We start from the raw sequence: 17,662 nt of genomic DNA, 5'->3' as shown, positions 1-17,662 counted from the left end.
CTGGAGGGGTGCACAGGCGGCCGCCTGTGCGCTGACGCGGCTGCATCGCGTGTCATGTGATGCAGCCGCCGGTAATAATCAAGTAATATTGCATCCGGGGGCGGGGGGGTAGCTGGCCCTAACAGCGGTTGGACTGAGCGGCCCAGCCCGCCCCTGGGTCTAATACAGACAAATAAGCAGCACATTTTAACCTGAGTCCAATTTAACTCATTATCATACAATGCATTATGCAACCTGAAAATCCATAATCAATTGTCTTTCTTCTCTGCAACACACCCTACAGGGAAAATGCTGTGCTGTGGGATGTTAAAAAATAAAACATAAATGTGGTTATGATCACTGATTCACCGCTGTATGCCCCAGCAGTCTGCTTATCTTAGCAATTTATATTTTTAGCACTGGCTTGGCTGATATTCATTTTCCTTGCCCCTTTTCATAACTCACATTTTCCTCAAAATGCCCTGTTCCCGCTACACCAGCAATCCCCCTGCCCGATTCACTTATGGCTCCCTCGGTCGTACCGGGAGTGGTCACATGGCCACGCCCCTATCCCACCCCCCTGTGGCCATTTTACCTGTCGCCGGGGAAAACACAGTAAAAACCCAATCTTTGGTCCATGCTAGCAGAGACACAGTTAGTATGCATAGGTCTGACATACAATCCAATTCTCCTCATAGTTCAACAGCACCAGAGGTTCCAGTTTAGAGTTCCCAGGTGCTGGCTTTTATACCACCACCCCGCCCTTGCTAGTGCATGCTACAGTGCCCAGAGTCTGCCCCCCTCAGGCCTGTGGACTGGCAAAGATATAGCGTGCGCTCTGGACCTAGCAGAAATTGACCCAGTGTGCATAATGCAGCCACCTCTCCCATGTTCCTGCTATTCTCCCCCCCAGGTGGCTGTAACCCCCCTTTGCACCCCCCACACTCAGATTTCTCTTGTTTTGGGGCACCTAGCACACAGTTGGTCCCTCATGTGTCAGCAGGTGTATTGGTGAGTTGCCTGGGATTTGTGCGATACGCGTTTAGTGCCCCCTCGCTGTCAGCTTTCAGTTTTTCCCTGGCGCAGAATATAATGTGATCGCTGTGTCTGTTAGTCCCTGGGATCCTGCTTTTAGGTGTCTACTATGCTGATGGTGCACTATTTTGGTATTCATCGCAACTTAATTTGTTATTGTGATTTTGGGTTACAAAGCAGACACGGCTTGGGAAGTATGGTGTTGATACCCCTCCCCCCCATGTTATTACTTGAAGTCCTGGACCCTATGTCCAGTGAGCCACCCGTGGTTTGTTTGCAGTGCCTCTATGTTGATCTTAATAGCCCAATGGGGGGGAGGCATGGTTTTTTACATTGCCCATTGTGTAACGGCTATCTGCACACACCAGTATCCTGACTATTACGGTTGCTATTGTCTGTCACAGAGATGTATCATTAACTAATATTTGGGGGAGAATACTATAAAGGCCCTTTAATGAGCTCTTCTGTGCCTGCCCCCCCCCCTTCTCTTTTGGCCCAGCCTACTTACTTACCTGTTTTGTAGCTTCTGTTAAACAGTCTAGGGTCTTGTGGTTTACAACGATTTTGTATTTGAGTGTTTATGCCTGCTCCATTCAGTAAATACTGTGGGTATTCCCTCCGGCATGAGTACCCATCGTCATTTGTAGTTTGAGAACATAGTGTGTAGTACTATCGGACAAGGTGTATCATCGTGGTATGCCTAAGTACAGAATCTTCCTCACCACACTTTACACTTGTTGATAATTTGGATAGGACATGTTATAACTCCTAGCATCGGGTGCTTGCATTAGTTTTAAATACCATCTCTCAGGCTCTTTCGTGTTATACACATTATACACCGCTTGTTACTCACAAGCCATTTATCTGAGGATAGATTATACCAATATTCTGGACGGTGGTGCCACAATGAAGTCATAGAGGCTTACCCTGTATTTCCCGTCATGCCATGTACATACTTTGCTGACACACAGTCTTATGTTCCCCGTGGGATGACATTTGTCTTTTACAGCCTAGCGCTCTAGGTGGTATCACACCCATGGCTATATATAATGTTGAAATACATTTGAAGAAAATTTTACAGTCTGGAATCACATGCAGCCCTCGTCTTCCTGTAGGACTCTAGGTCAAAGACGCCCTCTGTGTGACAATCATTCATAGGTCTGAGAAGTACCATTTTGGTAATGGGCCTTAGTATCCATCGCTACACGTGTAGACCCAACCATATGGCTTTGGCTTGGAGGTAGCCTTCAGGTTTCAGGGGTGCGCCACGTTTTATATTCTTCACTTAATAGGCTACAGGTGGGACCAAAAATTTTTCTCCAGCCACCGATATTATAGTCTTAGCTCAAATCAGGAACTTAGAGCCCTTTCACTTAGAATTGGGGCAGCTACAGCTGCGGCTTGAAAAGGGTCTGTCACAATTTGTTCTAAGGGTATACCCCTCCTTGCCTTATGATTAATGTGACATAATTCATGTAGTATTTGGCCATTATTGGCTCGGTCCTGAATTAATGTGACACTTTTACTTATGTTAGAACGGCTACAGCCACAAATTACGACAGGTTTTCCGTTTCAGTTTGTAAGCATTTTCCATGATGGTAGCTAGATGCCTCTTGGCCTTATGTCAGGACTGCTTTAACAGCGAGATGTTGGGGTCGCATTACTTACTTGGCACATGATGGTTGTGATTAAACAGTTGGCTTGTTCAATTCTCTGTTCCATACAGATCAGTTGGGCAAAGGTCATTCGGTTCAAATGTTAAAGGGTCCAACCCCGCTGGGTGGCGCCCTGGGTGATCCTCACCGAAGTGGTAACTATAACCAAATTGCTTTTATAAGCCATCCTCAAACGTGTCTTTGAGAATGGGAGTTTAAACCCGGCCCCTTATGGCACCCACTGCTTTTGGTTTGGGGTGGCTACTGCTGCAGTTGACAGAGGCGCTCCTGTCTCAGCTATATAGGCGTTAGGTCGTTTGAAAGTCAGGAGCTTATAAGGGACATAATTGGCCTCAACTGTCTTAAGCCATTTTCCTTCTGCCACCCCCACACACACATGCACCTCGGTAACCTAGGGCACTGCTGCTTGTCGCGTTTAGAAGGGCATGAAGGGATTTTTTCCCGTTTCCCTAGGATACAAGCCTGATTGGCTATTGGCCTCAAGGGTTTTCAGGTTTTTTTGTCCTTCATATGGGCTACCGCTCTCTCCCCCTCTCCCTCACAGCCCAATTATTATTCGCCTGCTCATGTGGCGGCAGTTTTAACTTTATGGTAAAGCGACATAGGTGCGGGGTTTGATTGGTTTTTAGTTCCTAGTTTCAGGTAATTTGGTTGCGCACTGCCCCTCTGCCTTTGGCACCGTGGTGCACATTGTGGTAAAGCTGGTTTCGTGCTGTTAAGAAACTGCTTGGTTTGGTGACCACTGACATCCTGACTGGTTATGACCTCAGTGGTGTGCAGAGGAAGTGAATAAAAACCGTTTACCTAGGATACAGGCCTGATTGGCTATTGGCCTCCAGGGTTTGGGGTTTCTTGACCTTCATATGGGTTACGCCCTTTACCTTCCCGACATATTAATTGCCTCCTAGTGTGGTGGCTGGTTTTTCACATTAAGATAAAGCGGCCTTTAGTGCGGGTCTGCTTGGTTTATAGCCCTTGCAGTGGATGTTTGTTTAGTTATGTAACGCCATATGGTGTTTACATCATCGGCTGGAGCTTAAGCTAGTACATTTTTGTAAGGAATTTTTAACTTGTAGTTGACCCCTGACATCCTTACTGGACAGGACTTTTTGTTACGCAGTAGTATTGAGCTCTAATTGTAGGTTGGTAATGGATTGCATAATCGTTCATACTAAGTCGGGAGCTAATGTAACATGTTTCTGTCACAGGTTCTCCCGACAGAAAGATCCTTTTATGTATCATCGGCCATTCCTACGTAGTCGGGGTGGGCTTTCACCCACTAGCCATAGATATGTCACCATTTCCATGTCCAGTAGATATGAATTGGGTGGGGAAGCGCGGCCTTAGATGGCCTGATCTCATGCCCTTGCTAGAGGCTGAAATATGTAATTCCTGACATTTTGGTGGTGCATGCAGGAGATAATATTGTGGGTAGTGTTGAATCATTGGCCGTAATCATTGCTATACAGGAGGATTTAAAGGGCATGCGTATGCGCTGGCTGGATATGAAATTATGTTGGTCGCACATAGTCCCTCGAATTTCATAGAGGTTGTCAATTCCCCCCCCCCCCCCCCCCCCATTTTTATGTAAGGTACTTCGAAAAAAAAATGAACAGTACCACAGGTAAAGTTATCACTCTGCTAGAAAGCATGGTAATACCACATCCGTCCATTAGTTTCCAGGAGGTGCATCTGTTCAGTGCGGATGGTGTGCATCTCTCCGATGAGGGTGTAAGGATCTCCATCGGTCAGTTATGTAGTCATTTGGGTTTTCTAGTGGGGAGTTTTGAGGGCAGACTGGGAGTCAGTTAAAGGATCCCAGCATTGGGTATGAGAGCTGTGCAGTCGGCGACTAGTCAAAGGTGCTACCCCTATTGGCCGCTCGTCACTGCCCCTTTCGAAGAACATGACTCTAGACCCTTTCTGTGCAGAGGGTCCCTTGCCGTGCTTTGCGCAGCACGGCGATGTCGAGTCTAGAAAGGAGCAGGCACACTGACACCAGATTAGCACCGGACAATTGGTAAAGAGGAGATTCTTGGTTAGTGGTTGAGCGTTTGTCCTCCACTGTTTATTGGTTGAAGATTAGTTGTTAGCTGACTGCTACGCTCTCACCGCCACCATGAAGGTTTAATACCTAAATAAACTGCGACCTTCAATTTTCCAAATATCTGTGTCTGTGCCTTATTTCTGGTTTACATTGTTGCACACACTTTGCCAGGCTGGTATAGTGCCAAGTAAGAAAGATCTCACACTATTATTTTAAAAAAGATGTCTGCTTTCTAATTAACTGTAGACAGAAAGAGTACAGAGTTAGGAATATTACAAACAGGAAAAGCCAGAATGCAGTCCCCTAAACTAATAATTATAATATTTTTTTTATCTATTTAACACTTTTTTCCCAGTAGGACTCAAAATACTACACAAGTGGAGGAATAATGAACGGAGATATGTACCGTAATTGCCAGCAATGTACGCGACACGATGTCCGTGCGCCACTTCACTGGCAACTGAATTCCCTCCATTGTTGCAGAAGGTGAGGCAGTTATCTTGGGCACATTGAACTGCTATTTTATGGAATCATTCACTTCAGTTTCCTCCCAATTGGAGCTTACAGTCTAAATTCCTTACCAAACACACCAGGTTCAAAAGCAGTCATGTAATAAAAAGAAATGCAATAACAATGATGCCAGAGATGCACTGTGAAATGTACACATATTGCAGGGATCTGTTTTCAACGGGCACTACTCCAGCTAACTGATGCGGTGTTCAAACCTTATAAGCACCTATGAAAACACTGACACCTTATTGACGTCCACAGGTATCACTTGTGCTTTTGCTGTTTATGAAGTAATTTTTTTTTTGCTTTCCTTCAATTAATTTGCAAACCTCAATTATATTTAATTTTGCACAGAAATGTAAAAAGTATATGTACATTTAGTTAAATATATGTAAAGTTATATGTCTATAATATGTCTTTAATTGTGCAATTTTTTTCAAATGAATCCCCAATGGGACAATTAGTACAATTAGTAAAGCAATATAAATGCTGTGAACTCCTTGATGTTACTTGTTTTCCCAAAGTCTATAAATAGACTTTCAACCTTTCAAATGCTTAAAAAAGTCTTTGTAGTCTTCAAGTCACAAAACTACTCATTGATTTACCTGCACATTTATCACCCTGTTTAATCTTCTTGCCTGGCAAGTAAACATTGCGTTTACACTCTAATGCTTAATTCTTTGATAAAGCCCTTTGATGTCCTGTTCTCAGAGTTCTGGTTGGTAGTAGTTTGGGAGGGAGGTGAATTGGTTGGTTAAACAAAGTTTGCAGGCAGCTCATTGTATGTGAGTTATACCATACACTGGGTCGATCATTAACTTTTCAGAAATAATGCTGTGAAGCTTTTAAAGTGCATCATAGAAAACTGTTCTGCCATTTTCACAGCCCAAGGCAATTAAAATGCACGTTATGATGGTGTATTTGTAACACAAACAGCACGAAACTCTGACGGAGCCCCCACTTGGGGTAAAATCCACCTCCTTGTATGGTAGGAAAAGTTCCATCAGCGTAATATCTTTATTACTAGCTGCTTGTGACTTTCATGCAACAGCTGGACATGTACTGGTGTCTGTACACAAATAATAAAAGTATCAATGTGTTTATAGGAATATTCAAAGATTTATACAAATTTTAATGAGCAATCATTTTTATTCTATATCAGCAAATGCTCTCAGCATACCGTAAGCAATGTTTTTACAGAAGCCCGTAACTTTTAATTCATTTTAATTCCTACTGTATGTCCAGTGTCCCTAGCCTAGAAGTAATATATATATATATATATATATATATATATATACACACACAAGTTAACCCGTGCATGATACTCATGCATTCTAGTCAAATCAAGCTACTTAAGGTGTTAAAAAGGTTCTTGTCATGCATTTGGGCCTAGCCCAGGCCTCCTCAGGGGAAGAGCGTTACTTCCCGACGCAAGCGCCCTTTTTTAACGTGGTTTTGTCCACATGTCACCACCTCATCATTTTTCTCCATCACCTCATCCTTCATCTTTATCGCCACATCTATCCAGATGTCTATCCAGACACAGGGATCTCTCTCAGCGGTCCTGAGTATCACACTCCTCTCGCTCTGTCACCCCCGGCAACCACCAACCACTCCCCACTGTCACCCCCGGCAACCACCAACCACTCCCAACTGTCACTTCTCCTTCAAGAAATATATATATATATTTTTAAAATCTTTATAAACACTTTTAACAATTAACAAATTAAATTAACAAATTAAAAACATCTTAGTATACCAAATTTCAACCCTTTCTGAGTTTTTTTTTCCCACACACACTAAGAATTTAGTAGGTCAGTGTATAATTCCGCCCAGCAGGTGGCGCTGCAGCTTGTTTTGTTTTTTTGTCACACACACACACAGACTAACACACGCCACTAGGCTTTTATATTATAGATATATTTTATTTATGAATATGCACGAAGTTTTGTTTGCATGATACATTTTTTTTCCTGCTTTTTTTGCTAGGGACTAGAATATTTACTTTTATTCAACAAAGGACCAGTAATACCCAAAATAAAAATGTTCAAATATGGCATCATGGAGGTAAACATAAACCTTGATGGTAGCTAAGAACGACTTGGCCCATTTAGTCTGCCCAAGTTAATCTAATCTTCCACTACATTACAGACAGCTGGAACTCCTCCATATTTGCCTACTCTCCCGGAACATCTGTGAAACTCCAGAATTTCGGGGAGTTTTTGTGGACTCCAGGGACCACAGACCACCCTCCCACACCCCGCCCACATCCCTTGTGAAGTGGGTGGAGCCATGATGTGATTAGCTGCAAACCGCATCATCCTGGCTCCACCCCCTCTGGATGATGATGACTCTAATCACGACAAATGCGCGGCAGGCATGGGGCTGCGATGATGTGAATTACATCACCACATCCCCCACACTTGCCACTTCTTCTGGCCTTGGGAGGGTAGATCAGCATCGCCATGCACTCTCCGAAATTTTGCTCTGGGGCCCAGTGGCCCTGTAGAGTGACTAATTGCAATGAATGTCGAATAGGCATCACATTGCACTATTTGATAAACGTGACCTATTCATGTTTTTATTAGATCTCAATTTTCCATCACAGGACATTTAGAACTCTTCTCCCAGTCTTTTATTGGCTTCATTTATGTTTAAATTAAATATTATGTTCTCTCCATGTTCTGCACAGGATAACGATGATAAAACCAGTACTGGGTCACTGTAATGCTGAAGATATATTTGGAATTCCTATTTAAAGAAATAAAGGGTCAACATGTAAAAAGCTTGCACATAATTTGCAATGGAAAAAGATCTAAACCCTACTGGGAAAGTATAGCAAACACCCACCTTTTCTAAACGGACAGTTCCTGCAATGTCCTTGTGTTAGTGACAATGTCACTGTGAACTGCAAGGATTGGGCTTATTGTAAGTGACTGCAATGGGGGAGTATCATCTCCATAGAGACAGAGCAGTGCCTTGATATCTCTTACAATCAAAATCCTACAGTAAAGAAATGCATGCTTTGTGTGTAAGCCGTTAAAGTGAATCTGTCACCACGGATCCTAATTCTTTTTTAATTAACTACACAATGATGTCAACATAATGGTAAAACAAATCTCCCCTGCATGGGTGTACTGTTCCATTGGTATCTAAGCATGTCACTTTATTTTACAAGTAACTTCACAGTTCCCATAGATTGGTAAATACAATCGTGCAAAAGTAAAGAGAATTTTCTGTGCTGAAAAGAATTTGAATATTTGTAAGATATCATGTCAAACATATTATTTGGTAGTAATGTCATCACTTATGTTTGGAGAACAGTGATCTCACTCCCATAACCTAACACTGATGTTTGCAGAGTAGTGATGTCACTTGTGTTACATGACTCATTTTGTAAGTTTTTCATGATGTCCCAGGGGCAATACTCACTTGGATATGAGGATCACCCCATACAAACAACCTAGCTTGCTGTACAGTAGGACTTGGCCTCTTAATTGTCACAGAACACCTAGGTGACTTCTAATGCCCTTGTATTTGAGAGTAGGGGATATATTATTCCAGTTACGGTGGCTAAGTGGTTAGCACTTCTGCCTTATAGCACCAGGGTCATGAGTTCAATTCCCGACCATGGCCTTATCTGTGAGAAGTTTGTATGTTCTCCCCGTGTTTGCGTGGGTTTCCTCCCGGTGCTCCGGTTTCCTCTCATACTCCAAAAACATACTGGTAGGTGAATTGGCTTAATTTGGCTGCTAAGAAATTGACCCTAGTCTGTGTGTGTGTGTGTGTGTGTGTGTGTGTGTGTGTGTGTTAGGGAATTTAAGCCCTAACACACTGTAAGCCCCAATGGGGCAGGGACTGATGTCAGTGAGTTCTCTGTACAGTGCTGGGGAATTAGTGGCGCTATATAAATAAATGGTGATGATGATGATGATATTAAGAATCTGTAGAAAAATAAGGAGCAGCATGATGCTGTGTGTAAATATTATTTATAATTAATGTATTTTATATATAAATGGGCAAAATACTAGACAGCACTAGTGTTACATGTACATTACTGAAACATGCATGGAGACAGAAGATGGAAGGTTTGTGTTCCCTATCGCTTACAACCTACAAGTGAATATAACAATCTACATGAAAAGCACAAGTGCAGGATTTGTGTCAGCTACGTATATACTCTTAATACTCTTAACGACAAATCTTATTAAATGCTCATGTGTGTTTGGATAAAGAATGCCCTGGGTTTGTATGCACACAGAAGTGATGAAATTCTCTAATTGAAGCAATTATTTTCCAGAAGTAATGGCCAATCCTTAACATCACCGAACAGCATGTCCGTACAATGGCAACTAAATGCGATGTCCTGGAAACACTTGAAATGGTAATGTAAGAGTATGACACCAAATGATTGGTGCTATTTAACCAACAACTACTTCTGTACTTCGGTCAGAGCACCAAAGCCAATAAATATGGATATACTGGAAATACACAGGTTCTATATCACCTAAATCAGTCTGTCAGAGTCTGTAAGTAGGTAGGGAATAGGGCAGACTAGAAGGGCATTTGGTTGTTATCTGCCATCAGATTCTGTGTCTGTCTGAGTCGGTTACTACACATTTGGCCCATGTTCTGCTGTGACTCACTCCTGCAAATGAGGCCCGGAATGCATGTTGTCTCTTGCGTAATTTCTGTCTCACTTTAACCAGTCAAACTTAAGAATCACAGGTGCTAGAACTGTATGTGACAGCTAGGATTGGCAGTCTACGCTAAAAGTAACCAAAACAATGTCTTTGTTTAGCTGTGTTAAGATTAAACAAAATTACGCATGTCTTTAAATAATCATGTTTTCCAAGAGATAAATTGCAAACACGAATAAGTTCTGCTGGGAAATGCATTGCTTTGACAGGGTACTGATGCCAGCTGCCTGGAATAGAGCAAACACACTGGGCAAGCAGAGCAACACAGAGGGAAACTCTTAAAAATTCTATTTACACACATACACACCGTCTGACACCTTTACAGAACACAGTGCTTCACTGATGTATGTAGGAGGAGGAATATACAAAGATGTTCTCTGAAAAATAAGATCTGACCACATCCTATCAGACGCTGAAGACTGTCCAATGTGTAATTAGGTGTGTAGACATTTACAGCACAATGTTTCTATGTAATAAAACAGATCAATTAAAGTCCACTAATTATCATCTTTTTATCCCCCCTCTTCATTAAGTATTTATCCCGTCCCCAACTATGTGTAACCCCATATGTCATGGCTGGTCAACCATGACAGCCCTCTTCCAGTTTTTAACCCAGAAGGGGCTGACGGGAAACATGGCACTAACCCTGCAGTACTATTCTTGGTGTATACAACAATAGTCACACTCAGTGGTTCGCATGCAGCTGTCAGTACACACTGTACACTACCAATGAAATCACCAAAGAAATGCTGCATCCGCCCTCCCCACCATGCCCCTTATACACAGTTCATTGTAAACTCCCATGAGCAGGATCCTCCCAAAAATTTGTTTTAAGTTCTAGATTTGTATTGCTTACATTGTATGTCCCTGGTTTATGTGTGCCCTGTTTTCTCACTGAATGTAGATTTAACAAAAACACAGACATAAGCAAGAGAGGACTCAATACAAATTCAGCTTTGGTGATATTTCTGGGTTCTTTGTATAAGTTTAAGTACAAATTAGATCAATGTAAAAGTATATTTAGAGTAAGGCAAACGCGATCGCCCCCCCCCTAGCAGGGGCTTGCTGCGGCGGCTGCACATTATGTGCAGGTCCATTCAGCAGTGACAGGCAGGGACAGTGTGCTGCCCGGCCGCTCTGATTGTGTTTTAAACACAATCAGAGCATCTGGGCAGCACACTGTCCCTACCTGTCCCTGCTGAACGGACCTGCACATAGTATGCAGCCGCTGGCAGACTCAGATGTCAAAAAGGGGGTGGGGCCTAAATCCCCCCCCTACCCCCCACCCTACATCGCCCCGGGTAGAAGTATTTTCTAGATCCGCCCCTGGATCTATAACATACATAGATCTCCAGTGCTCTGCCTCCCTAAAGGTGAAAGGAGATTTCCACACATGGAGGGTTTGAGGCTGTGGTGCAACAGATCATATTGTAATGATTAATATATTTACCATGTGCACCCTCACTCTGCTACACTCTGCCTCCTCTGCCCTAACAGTATGAAGAAAGAGTGAGAATCAGCCACTCTTTCCTACATATTTTACTTGATGCATACAGTCATGGCCAAAAGTTTTGAGAATGACACAAGTATTGGTTTTCACAAAGTTTGCTGCTTCAGTGTTTTTAGACCTTTTTGTCAGATGTTGCTATGGTATACTGAAGTAAAATTACAAGCATTTTATAAGTGTCAAAGGCTTTTATTGACAATTACATTAAGTTTATGCAAAGAGTAAATATTTGCAGTGTTGACTCTTCTTTTTGAAGACCTCTGCAATTCACCCTGACATGCTGTCAATCAACTTCTGGGCCACATACGGACTGATGGCCGCCCATTCTTGTCTAATCAGTGCTTGGAGTTTGTCAGAATTTGTGGGTTTTTGTTTGTCCACCCGCCTCTTGAGGATTGCTCAATGAGTTTCATGGCCATGGACCCAAAATTTCGATGTTTTGATCCCCGAACCACTTAGTTATCACTTTTGCCTTATAGCAAGGTGCTCCATCATGCTGGAAAAAGCATTGTTCGTCACCAAACTGTTCTTGGATGGTTGGGAGAAGTTGCTCTTGGAGGATGTTTTGGTACCATTCTTTATTCATGACTGTGTTCTTAGGCAAAATTTTGAGTGAGCCCACTCCCTTGGCTGAGAAGCAACCCCACACATGAATGGTCTCAGGATGCTTTAATGTTGGCATGACACAGGACTGATGGTAGCGCTCACCTTTCCTTCTCCGGACAAGCGTTTTTCCAGAAGGCCCGAACAATCTGAAAGGGGATTCATCAGAGAAATTGACTTTACCCCAGTCCTCAGCAGTCAAATTCCTATACCTTTTGAAGATTATCAGTCTGTCTCTGATGTTTTTACTGGAGTGAAGTGGCTTCTTTGCTAGCCTTCTTGACACCAGGCTATCCTCCAAAGTCTTCACCTCACTGTGCGTGCAGATGCACTCACACCTGACTGCTGCCATTCCTGAGCAAGCTCTTCACTGGTGGTGCCCCAAATCTGCAGCTGAATCAACATTAGGAGACAGTCCTGGTGCTTGCTGGACGTTCTTGGGTGCCCTGAAGCTTTCTTCATGTCTATTGAACCCTCTCCTTGAAGTTCTTGATGATCCGATAAATGGTTGATTTAGGTGCAATCTTACTAGCAGCAATATCCTTGCCTGTGAAGCCCTTTTTGTGCAAAGCAATGATGACTGCACGTGTTTCCTTGCAGATAACCATGGTTAACAGGAAGAACAATGATTTCTAGCACCATCCTCTTTTTGAAGCTTACAGTCTGTTATTATAACTCAATCAGCATGACAGAGTGATCTCCATCCTTGTCCTTGTCAACACTCTCCCCTGTGTTAACGAGAGAATCACTGTCCTGATGTCAGCTGGTCCTTTCGTGGCAGGGCTGAAATGCAGTGGAAATGTTGTTTTGGAGATAAAGTTCATTGTCATGGAAAAGAGGGACGATGAAATTAATTGCAATTCATCTAATTACTCTTCATGACATTCTGGAGTATATGCAAATTGACATCACAAAAACTGAGGCAGCAAACTTTGTGAAAAATAATATTTGTGTCATTCTCAAAACTTTTGGCCATGACTATAGACCCCATAGAGTATAATACCAGAAAACAACTTTTTGGTCCAGAAAACAACTTTTTGGTCCACCTTATCTACTGATTCCAGTGTCCAGTTTCATCATTCTTTTGGTTTTTTTTTGATGGTGTGTGTGGGGGGTGGGGGTGGGGGGATAAATATGCTCTCTTACAGGACTTGAGTATCACCCTTGCTATATTAAATATTTTTATCTTACCCCTCTGTTCCATCTCTACTATTTCCATCATATCACCTCTCTACTGGGCTGTCTTGAAGCACAGACGAGAAATAGTAATTAAGTTATTCTTCGGAATTGCTGCAATACAGTTGTAGATATGACAGATACTACAAGATATTAAGCAAGGGGGTATATTTACTGTGGGTTTGAAAAAGTGGAGATGTTGCCTATAGCAACCAATCGGATTCTAGCTGTCATTTTGTAGAATGTACTAATAAATGACAGCTAGAATCTGATTGGTTGCTATAGGCAACATCTCAACTTTTTCAAACCTGGAGTTCCGTAAATATAACCCCAGGACTTACTGCAGCACATGGCGCACATGTTTCTTGCAGGGCTATGCTATGACACTTGTGCAAGTGATCTTGTAATGTTGTATTGCCCAAAAGTTTCAGCATCTTGAAAGCACTGACAGCTGCAAATGTACAGTCACTGAAATACCACCCAAGGCATTGACATCTATTTTGAACAGCTAGTTGCAGCTGCATTGTCACTAGTGTTTTAGTAGTCTCAGCAAAACAAAAATGCTGCAACTGTATTTTGAAATGTATAAGCTGTAAGAACGTACACAAAAATATAAAATAAAGGCAGGAATAAAGTAAACAAAATATAACATTCTGTAGAATATTTTAAAATATGTCATGTGCAAAATATTACATTTCCGCTTGGAGAACAATAAGAATAACACACACGCATAATTATAATACCCACACAGCCGTAGCATCTAGACGAGAACGGCCCGGGAGAGAGCATAGTACAATCTGACAGACTGAGTTTGAAGCCTAGTCAGGCTGTCAGAGTATAGTGCTTGCTCCAGGGCAGCTTCCTCTACACATTACAGCTCTGCTGCTGCAAGGGTTAGAGGAAGGATGCCCAGGAGAGTGTGTGGCATGCAGGATAGTATCTCCCAAGTGAACAGGTTTCCGAGGAACTGCATTTGTTTTGCTTACTACACAGTTGACAGGGCACTATGTAGTACAGCAACAAATTAAGGCTAGAGAATTCGGTGACAGGTCTGCCTTCAGTCTATTACAATTCAATTAGATTTAACTCAGGCAACTGTCACCGTCATAAGACCAGCTATTAACATGCACAATAATTGCCAAATGTCCAATTTGCACAGTGACACAACACAGCATGGAATCAACATTTCACATCAAAAGAATATTTTATAGCAACACATAATAAAGTTATGTAACAACTGATTTTTGTAATTTTTTTCCATTTACATAATATAACAAATACTAATAAGAAAATCAGTAATCAGCTTAGTGCTCATATAAAGTGAAATGAAGACTTTGGGGTATATTTACTAAACTGCGGGTTTGAAAAAGTGGAGATGTTGCCTATAGCAACCAATCAGATTCTAGCTGTCATTTTGTAGAATGCACTAAATAAATGATAGCTAGAATCTGATTGGTTGCTATAGGCAACATCTCCACTTTTCCAAACCCGCAGATTAGTAAATCTAGCCCTTTGTGTATCAGGGATCCTGAGCCTATAAATTAGGACACAAATGTAGATGACCATTCTATTTAAGAGTCCTTATAATCCATTCTCTGCAAATCTATTTTATACAATGAATATACTAATTACATTTTACTATTAAGATGTTGAGCTAAACTCCAATTTCTCACACAATAAATTTTTACAATAATATACTGAATTTGTATACAACTATAAAGTAATTAAATGTAAATACATTTACTAGCGAAACTCTGAGCACTGGGTCACAAAACTGATTTATAGACATTATTTTCGTCCCAATTAAAATGGTAAAAATCCAAATGCTACATCAGATCAACATATTGCCACAATATATATATAGCTAGGATTTACTGAGGCAACGCTTGTAAATGCCCAATAATGGAGAATGTTCAATTAATAAGAAAAGCAGAAAAAGTATTCACTTTTGATAAGAAAAGACAGCATGGTCTCCACAACAGGATCTGTTATTAGGGAATCACCTCTTAAAGACCATTGTTTGTTTATCACACATATGAATTATGGGGCTCTAGAGTAGCAAGTTGCATGCTACTAATTTAAACAAATAAACACATTTAAATTGAAACAACACAACAATATTTTATGGCACCACTAACTATACATATTGTCTCCATTAAGTTTATGATACCCATTAGACTCCAGGGGGTATATTTACTGAACTGTGGGGTTTTGAATAAGTGGAGATGTTGCACATAGCAACCAATCAGATTCTAGTTATCATTTTAGTACATTCTACATTATTACAGCTACATTCTCATTGGTTGCTATGGGCAACATCTCCACTTTTTCAACCCACAGTTTAGTAAATCTAGCCCTAGGTCAGCAACCTGTGATTACAAGCTGCTGACAAACAGCTATTCGGCTGATCAGCAACTAAACCTAACCCTAACTCTGTGTCTGACAGGGCATGCTGACGTTGTTCAATAACAGGCTAACTGGCACACGATGGCCAAACCTGCAATACTACGTGTGATAAGGAACTTTGCTTCCAAATCCAGATTCTCCCAAAAATTTTTGTATCTTTTGTAGATCAGTGTTTAACATGGTCCTGGGGGATTAATAACACAAAGGAAATCCATACATAGTCATTCATTGAGGTACAAGGCAGAAATAATGTTCTGAGAAATAGTGCTATTAAAAACAGCTGTTAATGCACAGTAAACACTGGAGAATGAGAGAGATGGAGGGGGCTGCTTATTACACTGAACAGAACGTTCACAATTTTTATATGAAACAGGTGAAACACGCACTGGATTTATTAAATCGTAAATGACGTTAGAACCAAAAAGTAACACTATTTATAGATTAATATCCAGTTTCACAATTACTTTATTGGGATAAGGCGCTTAAAGGAGAACACAGCCCGGGTAGGTCAACTATTAGCTTGTAAGGCAATATTTCACATAAAAGAGCGTTCCCACTGGGATGTTATTGTGCATTTTATGTGTATTGCGGTGTCCTGTAATTAAAATAAACTAAGCAGTCTGCAATACCTCACTCTATTCAGCAGTGTTTAACCACTTGAATGCCACAAGCACACTCAACATACTGCTCAAATAAAGCATGTTGCAAAACAACTGCAATCGAGATGCCGAACTGAGCTGCGCTTACAAGAGAAATAGGCTACCTGTGGAATGGCAGATGTTGTGGGACTACAAGTTCCAGCATATCCTTCCACAAAGCACACTGATTATATTCAATCAGGTAGCCTGACAACTTCAGTAATAAATGTGTCAAACAGCAGATACCAGAGGTATGCACACTGTGGTCAATCAGCTGTTGTGTTACTAAAAATCCTAGCATGCCTTTGGCTGAGAGAGCATGCTGGGACTTCTAGTTCCACACCAGCTGGAGGACTACATGCTGCCTACCCGTGTTTATAATGTTTGTATTAAAAAATAATAATACATGTTTCTAATGATCTGATATCACACATTGCTTACAGTGGATGACAGTCTACTTTACCTGCAGATGATGAGCGCAGGAAGAGAAGAATACATGTACTCAAAAACCACTGTGTGATCATGTTGTCTTTACAGGATATCCCGGATAACTTTCTGCAGGACACTGATAAATTCCCCCACTGTGCTGGTTCACTGTTATCTGTTTTTATACACCGGACCCTACAGCCTGAGAAGGAAAGAGAAGACAACTTGAATCTGTAGTTGATACAAAAAAAAAAAACATCCTGCTGACATTTCCCACCCCCAATTCCTTGCAGGAGGCAGCGGAATACAAGCACTTACATGAGCACAGATTGGATACCAAAGGAAGTGAGTGACACTGTCATTGGATCACACTATGCACAAAAACATTAGGAAACTTTGCAGATTGCAAAATGTATGGAGCTTGCAATGTATTGTAATCCACAAGACAGCACAAACATAGTAAGATAAACACTTCAGCCAGATGCAGAGCAGTTTTAATATGAGAGCTGGAGCCAGATGTTTTGGACATGCCCCTAAAGGCAGCTAAAGCCTTGCTAGAGCCAGGGATCATTGTTACATAAGTGGCATTTAATAGTTACAAACTTACCCGGAGATCTCAGGGAGACGCTAACGAGCTAGTGCCCGTTTTCTGTTCCCACTGGGCTGACGTTTCATGCATCTCCGGCTCTAAGGCACTCCAAGCTTGGAAGAGGAAAGAAGGGGGCGGGAGTCTTGTTCTTCCCGGGGGCGTGGCCTGACAGAAGCCAGCTCTGTACTGTACTTCTAGTTCTGATGTCAGTGTAACTGGAAGACTAGGTTCGCCCCCTAGTGGACAGTACCAACATTCTCTATTTTATTATATATACTGTACACCATTCTCTTCTCTGCTCATCCATGTATTTATTATTTATAATTATTATTATTGTTAATTTATATAATATTATCTATAGGCAGTGCTA

The 17,662-nt window shown here is 41.6% G+C and overlaps 1 protein-coding gene across 3 annotated transcripts in view; it reads right to left on the bottom strand.

The window, feature by feature from the left end:
* The window catches only part of TGFBR3 (transforming growth factor beta receptor 3), a 164,307-nt gene extending 146,877 nt beyond the window's left edge, over positions 1 to 17,430 (bottom strand). For all 3 annotated transcript variants that reach the window (XM_075182390.1, XM_075182393.1, XM_075182392.1), the window contains exons 1-2: positions 17,311 to 17,430; positions 16,741 to 16,905 (exon numbers count right to left, since the gene is read on the bottom strand). In XM_075182390.1, the coding sequence (XP_075038491.1) occupies positions 16,741 to 16,801 (61 nt within the window). In that variant the 5' untranslated portion in view covers positions 16,802 to 16,905; positions 17,311 to 17,430. The remainder of the gene's footprint in view (positions 1 to 16,740; positions 16,906 to 17,310) is intronic.
* Positions 17,431 to 17,662: the final 232 nt, after the last annotated feature.

This window comes from Mixophyes fleayi, chromosome 8 (assembly GCF_038048845.1).
Source record: "Mixophyes fleayi isolate aMixFle1 chromosome 8, aMixFle1.hap1, whole genome shotgun sequence".
In the NCBI taxonomy this organism is placed as follows: Eukaryota; Metazoa; Chordata; class Amphibia; order Anura; family Limnodynastidae; genus Mixophyes; species Mixophyes fleayi.
The sequence above is the reverse complement of the archived record's forward strand: the minus strand, read 5'-3'. Positions and strand labels throughout refer to the sequence as shown.